The sequence below is a fragment of the Coregonus lavaretus genome (assembly GCF_964263955.1).
Source record: "Coregonus lavaretus genome assembly, contig: HAP1_SCAFFOLD_648, whole genome shotgun sequence".
Taxonomy (NCBI): Eukaryota; Metazoa; Chordata; class Actinopteri; order Salmoniformes; family Salmonidae; genus Coregonus; species Coregonus lavaretus.
In genome coordinates, this window is record NW_028165728.1 from 206522 (window position 1) to 230737 (window position 24216).

The 24216-nt window shown below is 50.4% G+C and overlaps 2 protein-coding genes across 3 annotated transcripts in view; one reads left to right on the forward strand and one right to left on the reverse strand.

The window, feature by feature from the left end:
* Positions 1-3609, forward strand: part of LOC311115539 (exportin-T-like) — a 57088-nt gene extending 53479 nt beyond the window's left edge. For both annotated transcript variants that reach the window (XM_084190692.1, XM_084190693.1), the window contains one exon: positions 48-3609. In XM_084190692.1, the coding sequence (XP_084046818.1) occupies positions 48-74 (27 nt within the window). In that variant the 3' untranslated portion in view covers positions 75-3609. The remainder of the gene's footprint in view (positions 1-47) is intronic.
* A 2310-nt stretch (positions 3610-5919) lies between these two features.
* The window catches only part of LOC311115540 (RNA-splicing ligase RtcB homolog), a 70762-nt gene continuing 52465 nt past the window's right edge, over positions 5920-24216 (reverse strand). The window contains exon 12 of the mRNA XM_084190694.1: positions 5920-6398. Coding sequence (XP_084046820.1) covers positions 6291-6398 — 108 coding nt within the window. The 3' untranslated portion in view covers positions 5920-6290. The remainder of the gene's footprint in view (positions 6399-24216) is intronic.

Consider the following 24216-nt stretch of genomic DNA (forward strand, 5'->3'; position numbering starts at 1 on the left):
TCTGACAAGATTCTCTCTCTCTCTCTCTCTTCCCCCCCCCCCCACAGGCTTTCTTTCAGCGAGCCAAACTGTAAATAAGAACCCAATTGGAAGGATTGAGAGAGGACTGGAAACTAAGAGAAGACTGGTAGTGAGATAGGACCACTCACTACGGACAGACGGACAGAGAGAGAGCTTAAAGACGGAGAGCTTAGCATAGGAGCGGCCTTAGCACTTCTGAAGGTGACTGCATAACCCCGCCCATCCTGTCCACGTGGGAGGGAACGGAGCCAAGAACACCAGTGGTCAAGGAGGCTTTCACCGGGGTTGACCACACCCCCTCCGCTGATCCAGGCCCAATCAGGGACGTGCTCTCCGTCTGGGGTGGCACCCTGGTCAGGTGAAGATGTGATCGCTTGGATTCTCTGCAATACAGGAAGTCAACTAGAGTATAGAGGGAGGGGTTATGGAACGGGACTTCCGTATTAGTATCCATGAGCAAGTCTGAAGCCTCATCTTTCCTTTTGCCTACTTTTTAAAAAAATGTTTTGGTAATGAGCTAACAATGACCCGAACTTAAGAATCTAATGATTAGGATTTATTTATTAGTTTAAAAAGAACTAGTTTTTTTTTTTTAGGTCTCCAAGATGTTTTTCATTTGAGTGGTTGTGTTGGACGTGGAGGTCTGTTTCTCTTTGCCCTGTGAATGAATTGATGGAACAAATAAAAAAAGGGCCGGCTTGATATTTTTCTAGATTTTTATGTTGTGGAAGGATGTCTTTTTTTTTTTTTTTGAAGTGACTTACAGTGGATGACATGCTCCTGGTATATACACTGCTCAAAAAAATAAAGGGAACACTTAAACAACACAATGTAACTCCAAGTCAATCACATTTCTGTGAAATCAAACTGTCCACTTAGGAAGCAACACTGATAGACAATACATTTCACATGCTGTTGTGCAAATGGAATAGACAACAGGTGGAAATTATAGGCAATTAGCAAGACACCCCCAATAAAGGACTGGTTTTGCAGGTGGTGACCACAGACCACTTCTCAGTTCCTATGCTTCCTGGCTGATGTTTTGGTCACTTTTGAATGCTGGCGGTGCTTTCACTCTAGTGGTAGCATGAGACGGAGTCTACAACCCACACAAGTGGCTCAGGTAGTGCAGCTCATCCAGGATGGCACATCAATGCGAGCTGTGGGAAGAAGGTTTGCTGTGTCTGTCAGCGTAGTGTCCAGAGCATGGAGGCGCTACCAGGAGACAGGCCAGTACATCAGGAGACGTGGAGGAGGCCGTAGGAGGGCAACAACCCAGCAGCAGGACTGCTACCTCCGCCTTTGTGCAAGGAGGAGCAGGAGGAGCACTGCCAGAGCCCTGCAAAATGACCTCCAGCAGGCCACAAATGTGCATGTGTCTGCTCAAACGGTCAGAAACAGACTCCATGAGGGTGGTATGAGGGCCCGACGTCCACAGGTGGGGGTTGTGCTTACAGCCCAACACCGTGCAGGACGTTTGGCATTTGCCAGAGAACACCAAGATTGGAAAATTCGCCACTGGCGCCCTGTGCTCTTCACAGACGAAAGCAGGTTCACACTGAGCACGTGACAGATGTGACAGAGTCTGGAGACGCCGTGGAGAACATTCTACTGCCTGCAACATCCTCCAGCATGACCGGTTTGGCGGTGGGTCAGTCATGGTGTGGGGTGGCATTTCTTTGGGGGGCCGCACAGCCCTCCATGTGCTCGCCAGAGGTAGCCTGACTGCCATTAGGTACCGAGATGAGATCCTCAGACCCCTTGTGAGACCATATGCTGGTGCGGTTGGCCCTGGGTTCCTCCTAATGCAAGACAATGCTAGACCTCATGTGGCTGGAGTGTGTCAGCAGTTCCTGCAAGAGGAAGGCATTGATGCTATGGACTGGCCCGCCCGTTCCCCAGACCTGAATCCAATTGAGCACATCTGGGACATCATGTCTCGCTCCATCCACCAACGCCACGTTGCACCACAGACTGTCCAGGAGTTGGCGGATGCTTTAGTCCAGGTCTGGGAGGAGATCCCTCAGGAGACCATCCGCCACCTCATCAGGAGCATGCCCAGGCGTTGTAGGGAGGTCATACAGGCACGTGGAGGCCACACACACTACTGAGCCTCATTTTGACTTGTTTTAAGGACATTACATCAAAGTTGGATCAGCCTGTAGTGTGGTTTTCCACTTCAATTTTGAGGGTGACTCCAAATCCAGACCTCCATGGGTTGATAAATTTGATTTCCATTATTAATTTTTGTGTGATTTTGTTGTCAGCACATTCAACTATTTAAAGAAAAAAGTATTTAATAAGATTATTTCATTCATTCAGATCTAGGATGTGTTATTTTAGTGTTCCCTTTATTTTTTTGAGCCGTGTATTTACTTGGCCTTCTGTTCCAGTTCTAAGGTCCCCCTGTCCCCCAGAACGTTCCCCTGTCCCCCAGAATGTCCCCCTGTCCCCCAGAACGTCCCCGGGTCCCCCTGTCCCCCAGAACGTTGTCGGGTCCCCCTGTCCCCCAGAACGTCGTCGGGTCCCCCAGAACGTCCCCCAGAACGTCGTCGGGTCCCCCAGAACGTCCCCCAGAACGTTGTCGGGTCCCCCAGAACGTCCCCCAGAACGTTGTCAGTACGTCATGTCCTGAATTCATAATGTTTCAGTAGGAGTGCTGATGGAGGATCAGTTGTGCCTTTTTATATCAATAATGAATAAGGGGTTGGACCTGATCCTAGATCAGATGTGCTTTGTGAATACAGGCCCTGAACAACGTCCTCATCTCTGCTTCCCTCACTCCCCTCAGAAAGAATATGACCTGTTTCTGATGTCCGTAGGAACTGCATCTCCGCTGTACTGTCTGTTGGTGGGGGCGGTTAACAACAGGGGATCCTGAAACTACACCCTATTCCCTATAAAGGGCACTACAGTGCCCTATGTAGGGAATGGGGTGCCATTTGGGACAGGGCTCTATGTAGGGAATGGGATGCCATTTGGGACAGGGCTCTATGTAAGGAATGGGATGTCATTTGGGACAGGGCTCTATGTAAGGAATGGGATGGCATTTGGGACAGGGCTCTATGTAGGGAATGGGATGCCATTTGGGACAGGGCTCTATGTAGGGAATGGGATGCCATTTGGGACAGGGCTCTATGTAAGGAATGGGATGGCATTTGGGACAGAGCTCTATGTAGGGAATGGGGTGCCATTTGGGACAGGGCTCTGTGTAGGGAATGGGATGCCATTTGGGACAGGGCTCCATGTAGGGAATGGGATGCCATTTGGGACAGGGCTCTATGTAGGGAATGGGATGCCATTTGGGACAGGGCTCTATGTAGGGAATGGGATGCCATTTGGGACAGGGCTCTATGTAGGGAATGGGGTGCCATTTGGGACAGGGCTAAGTAACCCACTAAGGTATGTCATGTTTAGAATGCCCTCAACTGGAGGAATGTGGACCAGACTGACTAAGTGTTTGGCCCCAGTGTTAGTTAAAACACATTACTTTCAGAAGGAATTAAGAACATTTTAATAGTGGATCAAAATGTAAATATTACATTTATAATTAGGAATGTTGGATGTAAATAAATTAGTTTAATGGTTTGGCTTTTTGTTTTGAACTTTCATTCCTTTCTGAAAAGATATATTGCAAAATGTTAGTGTGGTCCTAGACAAAGGCTAAAGCAGCATGATCAGACTTAAACCAGCCAACCGCATTTTATACCTAAGTATTAGTGACAATTCATGATTGACTATGCAATGTTTATTGCCTGCAATACTGTGAAGCAACCTGCCTGTTTAAATATACTGAACGTAAATATAAACGTGCAACAATCTAAATTTTTACTGAGTTTACAGTTCATAAGGAAATCAGTCAATTGAAATAAATTAGACCCTAATCCAGGGTTCTTCAATTCCGGTCCTGGAGGGCCGAAACACTTCTGTTTTTTTTATTTCTACTTGGTAGTTAATTGCACTCACCTGGTGTCCCAGGTCTGAATTAGCCCCTGATTAGAAGGAGAGGATGGAAAAACAGAGGTGTTTTGGCCCTCCAGGACCGGAATTGAAGAACCCTGTTCTAACCCTACCACTATATAACCTACAGGAAATCAGTCAGTTGAAATAAATAAATTAGACCCTAATCTATGGATTTTACATGACTGGGCAGGGAGCCATGGGTGGCCCTGAGAGGGCATTGGCCCACCCACTTAATGAATTCCCCCCCCCCACAAAATAGCTTTATTACAGATAGAAATACTACTCAGCCCCTCCCCCCCCCCACTCAGACGATCCCGGATGTGGAGGTCCTGGGCTGGCGTGGTTACACGGTCTGCTGTTGTGAGGCCAGTTGGATGTACTGCCAAATTCACTAAAACGACGGATGCAGCTTATGGTAACAGCTCTGGTGGACATTCCTGCGGTCAGCATGCCAATTGCACGCTCCCTCAACTTGAGACATCTGTGGAATTGTGTTGTGTCACAAAACCACACATTTTAGTGGCCTTTTGTCCCCAGCACAAGGTGCACCTGTGTAACGATGTTATTTAATCAGCTTCTTGATATGCCACACCTTGATAGTCCCCTCTGTAGCTCAGTTGGTAGAGCAAGGCGCTTGCAACGCCAGGGTTGTCGGTTTGTTTTCCACGGGGGGCCAGTATGAAAAATGTATGCACTCACTAACTGTAAATCGCTCTGGATAAGGGCGTCTGCTAAATGACTAAAATGAAAAACAAATGTCAGGTGGATGGATTATCTTGGCACAGGAGAAATGCTCACTAACAGGGATGTAAACAAATTTGTGAAATAAGCTTGTGGGTATGGAACATTTCTGGGATATTTTATTTCAGCTCCTGAAACATGGGACCTACATGTTGCGTTTATTTTTGTTCAGTGTAATCGCCCTTGAATTCGTTAGGTGTTTTGTGGTATTTTTGTCATGGCATGGGGGCCCCCATTTTATGTTATGTTTGAGTCACTCAGATAGCATAAGCCACGCGTCAAAACTCATTCCACGGGAGGGCCGAGTGTCTGTGGGTTATCGCTCCTCCCTTGTATTTGATTAAATGTATGTTTAGCAAGGAACTCCCCTGCCATTGTTACAAATGACTCCTCTTTGGCCCCAGCCAGCTTACCTCCAGACCAGACCAGTCTAATAGATATGCAGATATGATGCAACGTGGATTTAAATAAAGATGATCCAGATTGCATCCAATATGGTGTTAGATCTCTCCACCCAGAACCGAGACGGGCTGTGGGGAGAGACTCAAGGCAATCACGTTTGGCAGACTGGAGAAAAAAAAACATTGTGCACATTAAAAGATATTTATGCCAATTGAGGTAATTTGTTCATCCTGTATTGAGCAGTCATCATGAGTACCTTAATGTCGATTTGAGATTGAGAAACCTTCGTCTGTTAGAACCAATAAAGTGTTTACTAATCCATAGTCACGATCAATCGTTTGTATTTCAGCACCAGGTATTGTACTACCAATGGGTCACAGAGATAGTGAGGGAGATGATAGTTTGGGAACTACAACCAGGTCAGACTATCTCCTCACAATGAAGCTTTCATGCAGGGCAGTCCAACCCTCTTCCTGGAGAGCTACCATCCTGTGGGTTTTCAGTCCAACCCTAATTTAACAAACCTGATTCTACTTATTAGCTGCTCAACGAGACCTTAACTAGCTGAATCAGATACACTAAATTAGGGTTGGACTGAAAACCTCCAGGACGGTAGATCTCCAGGAAGCGGGTTGGACTGAAAACCTCCAGGACGGGAGATCTCCAGGAAGAGGGTTGGACTGAAAACCCACAGGACAGTAGATCTCCAGGACGAGGGTTGGGACAGCCCTGGTCTATTGTTATGTGTCATGTCTTCAGAGTTTTGAACAAAGCGACTACCAGGGCATTAAAAGCATTTGATAAATCTGTTGTCTTGTATTTTATTATTTGTGGTTAACCTGAATCTCAAGGTTCTATTCCACAGTGATTTACAATGAAAGGAAAACAGAAAAATAAAACCCAAGACCCTTCACCCTCCCCAATCCTGTCCAATTTCATTGATCACTCAACGGACAAAATCATCACCCCATGTCAAAAATCATGTTTAGCTGAGGAAACTTTGATCCCTTGTCAAGTCAGTTTATGAAGATGGGACGCGCTCACTCGCAGTCAGACAGTTCTCCATTGGCTCCTCTGCCAGATAAGCTCTGCTCTCTGCCTGGTTGATTGGCTCCTGGACGGAGTGCCATGGCCTATAGCGTCTCTAGCAGAGCGGTGCAGCCTTATCCCTTGATCACAGCGATGGGTCGTAGTTTGATGGCTTTCTTGCTGATTCCAGCATCGTGACACGTGTTGACAACATCACACACGTTTTTGTACGACTCCGGAGCCTGGAAATGGAAAGAAAATACTGTTAGCCTTTAACACAATATCCCTTACCACACACTGAAACACCCCTTACCACACACTGAAACACTAGCTATGACCCATCCCTTACCACACACTGAAACACTAGCCATGACCCACCCCTTACCACACACTGAAACACCCCTTACCACACACTGAAACACTAGCCATGAGCCGCCCCTTACCACACACTGAAACACTAGCCATGACCCACCCCTTACCACACACTGAAACACCCCTTACCACACACTGAAACACCCCTTACCACACACTGAAACACCCCTTACCACACACTGAAACACTAGCCATGAGCCGCCCCTTACCACACACTGAAACACTAGCCATGACCCACCCCTTACCACACACTGAAACACCCCTTACCACACACTGAAACACCCCTTACCACACACTGAAACACTAGCCATGAGCCACCCCTTACCACACACTGAAACACTAGCCATGACCCACCCCTTACCACACACTGAAACACCCCTTACCACACACTGAAACACCCCTTACCACACACTGAAACACTAGCCATGACCCACCCCTTACCACACACTGAAACACCCCTTACCACACACTGAAACACTAGCCATGACCCACCCCTTACCACACACTGAAACACTAGCCCTGACCCACCCCTTACCACACACTGAAACACTAGCCATGACCCACCCCTTACCACACGCTGAAACACCCCTTACCACACACTGAAACACTAGCCATGAGCCACCCCTTACCACACACTGAAACACCCCTTACCACACACTGAAACACTAGCCATGACCCACCCCTTACCACACACTGAAACACCCCTTACCACACACTGAAACACTAGCCATGACCCACCCCTTACCACACACTGAAACACTAGCCATGACCCACCCCTTACCACACACTGAAACACCCCTTACCACACACTGAAACACCCCTTACCACACACTGAAACACTAGCCATGACCCACCCCTTACCACACACTGAAACACTAGCCATGAGCCACCCCTTACCACACACTGAAACACTAGCCATGACCCACCCCTTACCACACACTGAAACACTAGCCATGAGCCACCCCTTACCACACACTGAAACACTAGCCATGACCCACCCCTTACCACACACTGAAACACCCCTTACCACACACTGAAACACTAGCCATGACCCACCCCTTACCACACACTGAAACACTAGCCATGACCCACCCCTTACCACACACTGAAACACCCCTTACCACACACTGAAACACCCCTTACCACACACTGAAACACTATCCATGAGCCACCCCTTACCACACACTGAAACACCCCTTACCACACACTGAAACACCCCTTACCACACACTGAAACACTAGCCATGACCCACCCCTTACCACACACTGAAACACCCCTTACCACACACTGAAACACTAGCCATGACCCATCCCTTACCACACACTGAAACACTAGCCATGACCCACCCCTTACCACACACTGAAACACCCCTTACCACACACTGAAACACCCCTTACCACACACTGAAACACCCCTTACCACACACTGAAACACTAGCCATGAGCCACCCCTTACCACACACTGAAACACTAGCCATGACCCACCCCTTACCACACACTGAAACACCCCTTACCACACACTGAAACACCCCTTACCACACACTGAAACACCCCTTACCACACACTGAAACACTAGCCATGAGCCACCCCTTACCACACACTGAAACACTAGCCATGACCCACCCCTTACCACACACTGAAACACCCCTTACCACACACTGAAACACCCCTTACCACACACTGAAACACTAGCCATGACCCACCCCTTACCACACACTGAAACACTAGCCATGACCCACCCCTTACCACACACTGAAACACCCCTTACCACACACTGAAACACTAGCCATGAGCCACCCCTTACCACACACTGAAACACTAGCCATGACCCACCCCTTACCACACACTGAAACACTAGCCATGACCCACCCCTTACCACACACTGAAACACTAGCTATGACCCACCCCTTACCACACACTGAAACACCCCTTACCACACACTGAAACACCCCTTACCACACACTGAAACACTAGCCATGACCCACCCCTTACCACACACTGAAACACTAGCTATGACCCACCCCTTACCACACACTGAAACACCCCTTACCACACACTGAAACACTAGCCATGAGCCACCCCTTACCACACACTGAAACACTAGCCATGAGCCACCCCTTACCACACACTGAAACACCCCTTACCACACACTGAAACACTAGCCATGACCCACCCCTTACCACACACTGAAACACTAGCCATGAGCCACCCCTTACCACACACTGAAACACTAGCTATGACCCACCCCTTACCACACACTGAAACACTAGCCATGACCCACCCCTTACCACACACTGAAACACCCCTTACCACACACTGAAACACCCCTTACCACACACTGAAACACCCCTTACCACACACTGAAACACTAGCCATGACCCACCCCTTAACACACACTGAAACACCCCTTACCACACACTGAAACACTAGCCATGACCCACCCCTTACCACACACTGAAACACTAGCCATGAGCCACACCTTACCACACACTGAAACACTAGCCATGAGCCACCCCTTACCACACACTGAAACACTAGCCATGACCCACCCCTTACCACACACTGAAACACTAGCCATGAGCCACCCCTTACCACACACTGAAACACTAGCCATGAGCCACCCCTTACCACACACTGAAACACTAGCCATGACCCACCCCTTACCACACACTGAAACACTAGCCATGACCCACCCCTTACCACACACTGAAACACCCCTTACCACACACTGAAACACTAGCCATGACCCAACCCTTACCACACGCTGAAACACCCCTTACCACACGCTGAAACACCCCTTACCACATGCTGAAACACCCCTTACCACACACTGAAACACTAGCCATGAGCCACCCCTTACCACACACTGAAACACTAGCCATGAGCCACCCCTTACCACACACTGAAACACTAGCCATGACCCACCCCTTACCACACACTGAAACACCCCTTACCACACACTGAAACACTAGCCATGAGCCACCCCTTACCACACACTGAAACACTAGCCATGACCCACCCCTTACCACACACTGAAACACTAGCCATGAGCCACCCCTTACCACACACTGAAACACCCCTTACCACACACTGAAACACCCCTTACCACACACTGAAACACCCCTTACCACACACTGAAACACTAGCCATGACCCACCCCTTACCACACACTGAAACACCCCTTACCACACACTGAAACACTAGCCATGACCCACCCCTTACCACACACTGAAACACTAGCCATGAGCCACCCCTTACCACACACTGAAACACCCCTTACCACACACTGAAACACCCCTTACCACACACTGAAACACTAGCCATGAGCCACCCCTTACCACACACTGAAACACCCCTTACCACACACTGAAACACTAGCCATGACCCACCCCTTACCACACACTGAAACACCCCTTACCACACACTGAAACACCCCTTACCAAACACTGAAACACTAGCCATGAGCCACCCCTTACCACACACTGAAACACTAGTCATGAGCCACCCCTTACCACACACTGAAACACTAGCCATGACCCACCCCTTACCACACACTGAAACACTAGCCATGACCCACCCCTTACCACACACTGAAACACCCCTTACCACACACTGAAACACCCCTTACCACACACTGAAACACCCCTTACCACACTGAAACACCCCTTACCACACACTGAAACACTAGCCATGACCCACCCCTTACCACACACTGAAACACCCCTTACCACACACTGAAACACTAGCCATGACCCACCCCTTACCACACACTGAAACACTAGCCATGAGCCACCCCTTACCACACACTGAAACACCCCTTACCACACACTGAAACACTAGCCATGACCCACCCCTTACCACACAATGAAACACCCCTTACCACACACTGAAACACCCCTTACCACACGCTGAAACACCCCTTACCACACACTGAAACACTAGCCATGAGCCACCCCTTACCACACACTGAAACACTAGCCATGAGCCACCCCTTACCACACACTGAAACACTAGCCATGACCCACCCCTTACCACACACTGAAACACCCCTTACCACACACTGAAACACTAGCCATGAGCCACCCCTTACCACACACTGAAACACTAGCCATGACCCACCCCTTACCACACACTGAAACACTAGCCATGAGCCACCCCTTACCACACACTGAAACACCCCTTACCACACACTGAAACACCCCTTACCACACACTGAAACACCCCTTACCACACACTGAAACACTAGCCATGACCCACCCCTTACCACACACTGAAACACCCCTTACCACACACTGAAACACTAGCCATGACCCACCCCTTTACACACACTGAAACACCCCTTACCACACACTGAAACACTAGCCATGACCCACCCCTTACCACACACTGAAACACCCCTTACCACACACTGAAACACTAGCCATGACCCACCCCTTACCACACACTGAAACACTAGCCATGAGCCACCCCTTACCACACACTGAAACACTAGCCATGACCCACCCCTTACCACACACTGAAACACCCCTTACCACACACTGAAACACCCCTTACCACACACTGAAACACTAGCCATGAGCCACCCCTTACCACACACTGAAACACTAGTCATGAGCCACCCCTTACCACACACTGAAACACTAGCCATGACCCACCCCTTACCACACACTGAAACACTAGCCATGACCCACCCCTTACCACACACTGAAACACCCCTTACCACACACTGAAACACCCCTTACCACACACTGAAACACCCCTTACCACACTGAAACACCCCTTACCACACACTGAAACACTAGCCATGACCCACCCCTTACCACACACTGAAACACCCCTTACCACACACTGAAACACTAGCCATGACCCACCCCTTACCACACACTGAAACACTAGCCATGAGCCACCCCTTACCACACACTGAAACACCCCTTACCACACACTGAAACACTAGCCATGACCCACCCCTTACCACACAATGAAACACCCCTTACCACACACTGAAACACCCCTTACCACACGCTGAAACACCCCTTACCACACGCTGAAACACCCCTTACCACACACTGAAACACTAGCCATGAGCCACCCCTTACCACACACTGAAACACTAGCCATGAGCCACCCCTTACCACACACTGAAACACTAGCCATGACCCACCCCTTACCACACACTGAAACACCCCTTACCACACACTGAAACACTAGCCATGACCCACCCCTTACCACACACTGAAACACTAGCCATGAGCCACCCCTTACCACACACTGAAACACTAGCCATGACCCACCCCTTACCACACACTGAAACACTAGCCATGAGCCACCCCTTACCACACACTGAAACACCCCTTACCACACACTGAAACACCCCTTACCACACACTGAAACACCCCTTACCACACTGAAACACCCCTTACCACACACTGAAACACTAGCCATGACCCACCCCTTACCACACACTGAAACACCCCTTACCACACACTGAAACACTAGCCATGACCCACCCCTTTACACACACTGAAACACTAGCCATGAGCCACCCCTTACCACACACTGAAACACCCCTTACCACACACTGAAACACTAGCCATGACCCACCCCTTACCACACACTGAAACACCCCTTACCACACACTGAAACACTAGCCATGAGCCACCCCTTACCACACACTGAAACACTAGTCATGAGCCACCCCTTACCACACACTGAAACACTAGCCATGACCCACCCCTTACCACACACTGAAACACTAGCCATGACCCACCCCTTACCACACACTGAAACACCCCTTACCACACACTGAAACACCCCTTACCACACACTGAAACACCCCTTACCACACTGAAACACCCCTTACCACACACTGAAACACTAGCCATGACCCACCCCTTACCACACACTGAAACACCCCTTACCACACACTGAAACACTAGCCATGAGCCACCCCTTACCACACACTGAAACACCCCTTACCACACACTGAAACACTAGCCATGACCCACCCCTTACCACACAATGAAACACCCCTTACCACACACTGAAACACCCCTTACCACACACTGAAACACTAGCCATGAGCCACCCCTTACCACACACTGAAACACTAGCCATGAGCCACCCCTTACCACACACTGAAACACTAGCCATGACCCACCCCTTACCACACACTGAAACACCCCTTACCACACACTGAAACACCCCTTACCACACACTGAAACACTAGCCATGACCCACCCCTTACCACACACTGAAACACCCCTTACCACACACTGAAACACTAGCCATGACCCACCCCTTACCACACACTGAAACACCCCTTACCACACGCTGAAACACTAGCCATGACCCACCCCTTACCACACACTGAAACACCCCTTACCACACACTGAAACACCCCTTACCACACGCTGAAACACTAGCCATGACCCACCCCTTACCACACACTGAAACACCCCTTACCACACACTGAAACACTAGCCATGAGCCACCCCTTACCACACACTGAAACACTAGCCATGACCCACCCCTTACCACACACTGAAACACCCCTTACCACACACTGAAACACTAGCCATGACCCACCCCTTACCACACACTGAAACACTAGCCATGACCCACCCCTTACCACACACTGAAACACCCCTTACCACACACTGAAACACTAGCCATGACCCACCCCTTACCACACACTGAAACACTAGCCATGACCCACCCCTTAACACACACTGAAACACCCCTTACCACACACTGAAACACTAGCCATGAGCCACCCCTTACCACACACTGAAACACTAGCCATGAGCCACCCCTTACCACACACTGAAACACTAGCCATGACCCACCCCTTACCACACACTGAAACACTAGCCATGACCCACCCCTTACCACACACTGAAACACCCCTTACCACACACTGAAACACTAGCCATGACCCACCCCTTACCACACACTGAAACACCCCTTACCACACACTGAAACACCCCTTACCACACACTGAAACACTAGCCATGACCCATCCCTTACCACACACTGAAACACCCCTTACCACACACTGAAACACCCCTTACCACACACTGAAACACTAGCCATGACCCACCCCTTACCACACACTGAAACACTAGCCATGACCCACCCCTTACCACACACTGAAACACCCCTTACCACACTGAAACACCCCTTACCACACACTGAAACACTAGCCATGAGCCACCCCTTACCACACACTGAAACACCCCTTACCACACACTGAAACACCCCTTACCACACACTGAAACACTAGCCATGACCCATCCCTTACCACACACTGAAACACTAGCCATGAGCCACCCCTTACCACACACTGAAACACTAGCCATGACCCACCCCTTACCACACACTGAAACACCCCTTACCACACACTGAAACACCCCTTACCACACACTGAAACACTAGCCATGACCCACCCCTTACCACACGCTGAAACACTAGCCATGACCCACCCCTTACCACACACTGAAACACCCCTTACCACACACTGAAACACCCCTTACCACACACTGAAACACTAGCCATGACCCATCCCTTACCACACACTGAAACACCCCTTACCACACACTGAAACACTAGCCATGACCCACCCCTTACCACACACTGAAACACTAGCCATGAGCCACCCCTTACCACACACTGAAACACTAGCCATGACCCACCCCTTACCACACACTGAAACACCCCTTACCACACACAAACACCCCTTACCACACACTGAAACACCCCTTACCACACACTGAAACACTAGCTATGACCCACCCCTTACCACACACTGAAACACCCCTTACCACACACTGAAACACTAGCCATGAGCCACCCCTTACCACACACTGAAACACTAGCCATGACCCACCCCTTACCACACACTGAAACACCCCTTACCACACACTGAAACACCCCTTACCACACACTGAAACACCCCTTACCACACACTGAAACACTAGCCATGACCCACCCCTTACCACACACTGAAACACTAGCCATGACCCACCCCTTACCACACACTGAAACACCCCTTACCACACACTGAAACACTAGCCATGAGCCACCCCTTACCACACACTGAAACACTAGCCATGACCCACCCCTTACCACACACTGAAACACCCCTTACCACACACTGAAACACTAGCCATGAGCCACCCCTTACCACACACTGAAACACCCCTTACCACACACTGAAACACCCCTTACCACACACTGAAACACTAGCCATGACCCACCCCTTACCACACACTGAAACACCCCTTACCACACACTGACCCACCCCTTACCACACACTGAAACACCCCTTACCACACACTGAAACACCCCTTACCACACACTGAAACACTAGCCATGACCCACCCCTTAACACACACTGAAACACCCCTTACCACACACTGAAACACTAGCCATGAGCCACCCCTTACCACACACTGAAACACTAGCCATGACCCACCCCTTACCACACACTGAAACACTAGCTATGACCCACCCCTTACCACACACTGAAACACCCCTTACCACACACTGAAACACCCCTTACCACACACTGAAACACTAGCTATGACCCACCCCTTACCACACACTGAAACACCCCTTACCACACACTGAAACACTAGCCATGACCCACCCCTTAACACACACTGAAACACCCCTTACCACACACTGAAACACCCCTTACCACACACTGAAACACCCCTTACCACACACTGAAACACTAGCCATGACCCATCCCTTACCACACACTGAAACACTAGCCATGAGCCACCCCTTACCACACACTGAAACACCCCTTACCACACACTGAAACACTAGCCATGAGCCACCCCTTACCACACACTGAAACACTAGCCATGACCCACCCCTTACCACACACTGAAACACTAGCCATGAGCCACCCCTTACCACACACTGAAACACCCCTTACCACACACTGAAACACCCCTTACCACACACTGAAACACCCCTTACCACACACTGAAACACTAGCCATGACCCACCCCTTACCACACACTGAAACACCCCTTACCACACACTGAAACACTAGCCATGACCCACCCCTTTACACACTCAAACACTAGCCATGAGCCACCCCTTACCACACACTGAAACACCCCTTACCACACACTGAAACACTAGCCATGACCCACCCCTTACCACACACTGAAACACCCCTTACCACACACTGAAACACCCCTTACCACACACTGAAACACTAGCCATGAGCCACCCCTTACCACACACTGAAACACTAGTCATGAGCCACCCCTTACCACACACTGAAACACTAGCCATGACCCACCCCTTACCACACACTGAAACACTAGCCATGACCCACCCCTTACCACACACTGAAACACCCCTTACCACACACTGAAACACTAGCCATGACCCACCCCTTACCACACACTGAAACACTAGCCATGACCCACCCCTTAACACACACTGAAACACCCCTTACCACACACTGAAACACTAGCCATGAGCCACCCCTTACCACACACTGAAACACTAGCCATGAGCCACCCCTTACCACACACTGAAACACTAGCCATGACCCACCCCTTACCACACACTGAAACACTAGCCATGACCCACCCCTTACCACACACTGAAACACCCCTTACCACACACTGAAACACTAGCCATGACCCACCCCTTACCACACACTGAAACACCCCTTACCACACACTGAAACACCCCTTACCACACACTGAAACACTAGCCATGACCCATCCCTTACCACACACTGAAACACCCCTTACCACACACTGAAACACCCCTTACCACACACTGAAACACTAGCCATGACCCACCCCTTACCACACACTGAAACACTAGCCATGACCCACCCCTTACCACACACTGAAACACCCCTTACCACACTGAAACACCCCTTACCACACACTGAAACACTAGCCATGAGCCACCCCTTACCACACACTGAAACACCCCTTACCACACACTGAAACACCCCTTACCACACACTGAAACACTAGCCATGACCCATCCCTTACCACACACTGAAACACTAGCCATGAGCCACCCCTTACCACACACTGAAACACTAGCCATGACCCACCCCTTACCACACACTGAAACACCCCTTACCACACACTGAAACACCCCTTACCACACACTGAAACACTAGCCATGACCCACCCCTTACCACACGCTGAAACACTAGCCATGACCCACCCCTTACCACACACTGAAACACCCCTTACCACACACTGAAACACCCCTTACCACACACTGAAACACTAGCCATGACCCATCCCTTACCACACACTGAAACACCCCTTACCACACACTGAAACACTAGCCATGACCCACCCCTTACCACACACTGAAACACTAGCCATGAGCCACCCCTTACCACACACTGAAACACTAGCCATGACCCACCCCTTACCACACACTGAAACACCCCTTACCACACACAAACACCCCTTACCACACACTGAAACACCCCTTACCACACACTGAAACACTAGCTATGACCCACCCCTTACCACACACTGAAACACCCCTTACCACACACTGAAACACTAGCCATGAGCCACCCCTTACCACACACTGAAACACTAGCCATGACCCACCCCTTACCACACACTGAAACACCCCTTACCACACACTGAAACACCCCTTACCACACACTGAAACACCCCTTACCACACACTGAAACACTAGCCATGACCCACCCCTTACCACACACTGAAACACTAGCCATGACCCACCCCTTACCACACACTGAAACACCCCTTACCACACACTGAAACACTAGCCATGAGCCACCCCTTACCACACACTGAAACACTAGCCATGACCCACCCCTTACCACACACTGAAACACCCCTTACCACACACTGAAACACTAGCCATGAGCCACCCCTTACCACACACTGAAACACCCCTTACCACACACTGAAACACCCCTTACCACACACTGAAACACTAGCCATGACCCACCCCTTACCACACACTGAAACACCCCTTACCACACACTGACCCACCCCTTACCACACACTGAAACACCCCTTACCACACACTGAAACACCCCTTACCACACACTGAAACACTAGCCATGACCCACCCCTTAACACACACTGAAACACCCCTTACCACACACTGAAACACTAGCCATGAGCCACCCCTTACCACACACTGAAACACTAGCCATGACCCACCCCTTACCACACACTGAAACACTAGCTATGACCCACCCCTTACCACACACTGAAACACCCCTTACCACACACTGAAACACCCCTTACCACACACTGAAACACTAGCTATGACCCACCCCTTACCACACACTGAAACACCCCTTACCACACACTGAAACACTAGCCATGACCCACCCCTTAACACACACTGAAACACCCCTTACCACACACTGAAACACCCCTTACCACACACTGAAACACCCCTTACCACACACTGAAACACTAGCCATGACCCATCCCTTACCACACACTGAAACACTAGCCATGAGCCACCCCTTACCACACACTGAAACACCCCTTACCACACACTGAAACACTAGCCATGAGCCACCCCTTACCACACACTGAAACACTAGCCATGACCCACCCCTTACCACACACTGAAACACTAGCCATGAGCCACCCCTTACCACACACTGAAACACCCCTTACCACACACTGAAACACCCCTTACCACACACTGAAACACCCCTTACCACACACTGAAACACTAGCCATGACCCACCCCTTACCACACACTGAAACACCCCTTACCACACACTGAAACACTAGCCATGACCCACCCCTTTACACACTCAAACACTAGCCATGAGCCACCCCTTACCACACACTGAAACACCCCTTACCACACACTGAAACACTAGCCATGACCCACCCCTTACCACACACTGAAACACCCCTTACCACACACTGAAACACCCCTTACCACACACTGAAACACTAGCCATGAGCCACCCCTTACCACACACTGAAACACTAGTCATGAGCCACCCCTTACCACACACTGAAACACTAGCCATGACCCACCCCTTACCACACACTGAAACACTAGCCATGACCCACCCCTTACCACACACTGAAACACCCCTTACCACACACTGAAACACCCCTTACCACACACTGAAACACCCCTTACCACACTGAAACACCCCTTACCACACACTGAAACACTAGCCATGACCCACCCCTTACCACACACTGAAACACCCCTTACCACACACTGAAACACTAGCCATGACCCACCCCTTACCACACACTGAAACACTAGCCATGAGCCACCCCTTACCACACACTGAAACACCCCTTACCACACACTGAAACACTAGCCATGAGCCACCCCTTACCACACACTGAAACACTAGCCATGAGCCACCCCTTACCACACACTGAAACACTAGCCATGACCCACCCCTTACCACACACTGAAACACTAGCCATGAGCCCACCCCTTACCACACGCTGAAACACTAGCCATGACCCACCCCTTACCACACACTGAAACACCCCTTACCACACACTGAAACACTAGCCATGACCCACCCCTTACCACACACTGAAACACCCCTTACCACACACTGAAACACCCCTTACCACACGCTGAAACACTAGCCATGACCCACCCCTTACCACACACTGAAACACCCCTTACCACACACTGAAACACCCCTTACCACACGCTGAAACACTAGCCATGACCCACCCCTTACCACACACTGAAACACCCCTTACCACACACTGAAACACCCCTTACCACACACTGAAACACTAGCCATGACCCATCCCTTACCACACACTGAAACACCCCTTACCACACACTGAAATACTAGCCATGACCCACCCCTTACCACACACTGAAACACTAGCCATGACCCACCCCTTACCACACACTGAAACACCCCTTAACACACACTGAAACACCCCTTACCACACACTGAAACACTAGCCATGACCCACACCTTACCACACACTGAAACACTAGCCATGACCCACCCCTTACCACACACTGAAACACCCCTTACCACACACTGAAACACTAGCCATGAGCCACCCCTTACCACACACTGAAACACTAGCCATGACCCACCCCTTACCACACACTGAAACACTAGCCATGACCCACCCCTTACCACACACTGAAACACCCCTTACCACACACTGAAACACTAGCCATGACCCACCCCTTACCACACACTGAAACACTAGCCATGACCCACCCCTTACCACACGCTGAAACACCCCTTACCACACACTGAAACACTAGCCATGAGCCACCCCTTACCACACACTGAAACACCCCTTACCACACACTGAAACACTAGCCATGACCCACCCCTTACCACACACTGAAACACCCCTTACCACACACTGAAACACCCCTTACCACACACTGAAACACTAGCCATGACCCACCCCTTACCACACACTGAAACACCCCTTACCACACACTGAAACACCCCTTACCACACTGAAACACCCCTTACCACACACTGAAACACTAGCCATGACCCACCCCTTACCACACACTGAAACACCCCTTACCACACACTGAAACACTAGCCATGACCCACCCCTTACCACACACTGAAACACTAGCCATGAGCCACCCCTTACCACACACTGAAACACCCCATACCACACACTGAAACACTAGCCATGACCCACCCCTTACCACACAATGAAACACCCCTTACCACACACTGAAACACCCCTTACCACACACTGAAACACTAGCCATGAGCCACCCCTTACCACACACTGAAACACTAGCCATGAGCCACCCCTTACCACACACTGAAACACTAGCCATGACCCACCCCTTACCACACACTGAAACACTAGCCATGAGCCCACCCCTTACCACACGCTGAAACACTAGCCATGACCCACCCCTTACCACACACTGAAACACCCCTTACCACACACTGAAACACTAGCCATGACCCACCCCTTACCACACACTGAAACACCCCTTACCACACACTGAAACACCCCTTACCACACGCTGAAACACTAGCCATGACCCACCCCTTACCACACACTGAAACACCCCTTACCACACACTGAAACACCCCTTACCACACGCTGAAACACTAGCCATGACCCACCCCTTACCACACACTGAAACACCCCTTACCACACACTGAAACACCCCTTACCACACACTGAAACACTAGCCATGACCCACCCCTTACCACACACTGAAACACCCCTTACCACACACTGAAACACTAGCCATGACCCACCCCTTACCACACACTGAAACACTAGCCATGACCCACCCCTTACCACACACTGAAACACCCCTTAACACACACTGAAACACTAGCCATGACCCACACCTTACCACACACTGAAACACTAGCCATGACCCACCCCTTACCACACACTGAAACACCCCTTACCACACACTGAAACACTAGCCATGAGCCACCCCTTACCACACACTGAAACACTAGCCATGACCCACCCCTTACCACACACTGAAACACTAGCCATGACCCACCCCTTACCACACACTGAAACACCCCTTACCACACACTGAAACACTAGCCATGACCCACCCCTTACCACACACTGAAACACCCCTTACCACACACTGAAACACTAGCCATGACCCACCCCTTACCACACACTGAAACACTAGCCATGACCCACCCCTTACCACACGCTGAAACACCCCTTACCACACACTGAAACACTAGCCATGAGCCACCCCTTACCACACACTGAAACACTAGCCATGAGCCACCCCTTACCACACACTGAAACACCCCTTACCACACACTGAAACACTAGCCATGACCCACCCCTTACCACACACTGAAACACCCCTTACCACACACTGAAACACTAGCCATGACCCACCCCTTACCACACACTGAAACACCCCTTACCACACACTGAAACACTAGCCATGAGCCACCCCTTACCACACACTGAAACACTAGCCATGACCCACCCCTTACCACACACTGAAACACCCCTTACCACACACTGAAACACTAGCCATGACCCACCCCTTACCACACACTGAAACACTAGCCATGACCCACCCCTTACCACACACTGAAACACCCCTTACCACACACTGAAACACTAGCCATGACCCACCCCTTACCACACACTGAAACACTAGCCATGACCCACCCCTTAACACACACTGAAACACCCCTTACCACACACTGAAACACTAGCCATGAGCCACCCCTTACCACACACTGAAACACTAGCCATGAGCCACCCCTTACCACACACTGAAACACCCCTTACCACACACTGAAACACTAGCCATGACCCACCCCTTACCACACACTGAAACACCCCTTACCACACACTGAAACACCCCTTACCACACACTGAAACACTAGCCATGACCCACCCCTTACCACACACTGAAACACCCCTTACCACACACTGAAACACCCCTTACCACACTGAAACACCCCTTACCACACACTGAAACACTAGCCATGACCCACCCCTTACCACACACTGAAACACCCCTTACCACACACTGAAACACTAGCCATGACCCACCCCTTACCACACACTGAAACACTAGCCATGAGCCACCCCTTACCACACACTGAAACACCCCATACCACACACTGAAACACTAGCCATGACCCACCCCTTACCACACAATGAAACACCCCTTACCACACACTGAAACACCCCTTACCACACACTGAAACACTAGCCATGAGCCACCCCTTACCACACACTGAAACACTAGCCATGAGCCACCCCTTACCACACACTGAAACACTAGCCATGACCCACCCCTTACCACACACTGAAACACTAGCCATGAGCCCACCCCTTACCACACGCTGAAACACTAGCCATGACCCACCCCTTACCACACACTGAAACACCCCTTACCACACACTGAAACACTAGCCATGACCCACCCCTTACCACACACTGAAACACCCCTTACCACACACTGAAACACCCCTTACCACACGCTGAAACACTAGCCATGACCCACCCCTTACCACACACTGAAACACCCCTTACCACACACTGAAACACCCCTTACCACACGCTGAAACACTAGCCATGACCCACCCCTTACCACACACTGAAACACCCCTTACCACACACTGAAACACCCCTTACCACACACTGAAACACTAGCCATGACCCACCCCTTACCACACACTGAAACACCCCTTACCACACACTGAAACACTAGCCATGACCCACCCCTTACCACACACTGAAACACTAGCCATGACCCACCCCTTACCACACACTGAAACACCCCTTAACACACACTGAAACACTAGCCATGACCCACACCTTACCACACACTGAAACACTAGCCATGACCCACCCCTTACCACACACTGAAACACCCCTTACCACACACTGAAACACTAGCCATGAGCCACCCCTTACCACACACTGAAACACTAGCCATGACCCACCCCTTACCACACACTGAAACACTAGCCATGACCCACCCCTTACCACACACTGAAACACCCCTTACCACACACTGAAACACCCCTTACCACACACTGAAACACTAGCCATGACCCACCCCTTACCACACACTGAAACACCCCTTACCACACACTGAAACACTAGCCATGACCCACCCCTTACCACACACTGAAACACTAGCCATGACCCACCCCTTACCACACGCTGAAACACCCCTTACCACACACTGAAACACTAGCCATGAGCCACCCCTTACCACACACTGAAACACTAGCCATGAGCCACCCCTTACCACACACTGAAACACCCCTTACCACACACTGAAACACTAGCCATGACCCACCCCTTACCACACACTGAAACACCCCTTACCACACACTGAAACACTAGCCATGACCCACCCCTTACCACACACTGAAACACCCCTTATCACACACTGAAACACTAGCCATGAGCCACCCCTTACCACACACTGAAACACTAGCCATGACCCACCCCTTACCACACACTGAAACACCCCTTACCACACACTGAAACACTAGCCATGACCCACCCCTTACCACACACTGAAACACTAGCCATGACCCACCCCTTACCACACACTGAAACACCCCTTACCACACACTGAAACACTAGCCATGACCCACCCCTTACCACACACTGAAACACTAGCCATGACCCACCCCTTAACACACACTGAAACACCCCTTACCACACACTGAAACACTAGCCATGAGCCACCCCTTACCACACACTGAAACACTAGCCATGAGCCACCCCTTACCACACACTGAAACACTAGCCATGACCCACCCCTTACCACACACTGAAACACCCCTTACCACACACTGAAACACTAGCCATGAGCCACCCCTTACCACACACTGAAACACTAGCCATGACCCACCCCTTACCACACACTGAAACACCCCTTACCACACACTGAAACACCCCTTACCACACACTGAAACACTAGCCATGACCCACCCCTTACCACACACTGAAACACCCCTTACCACACACTGACCCACCCCTTACCACACACTGAAACACCCCTTACCACACACTGAAACACCCCTTACCACACACTGAAACACTAGCCATGACCCACCCCTTAACACACACTGAAACACCCCTTACCACACACTGAAACACTAGCCATGAGCCACCCCTTACCACACACTGAAACACTAGCCATGACCCACCCC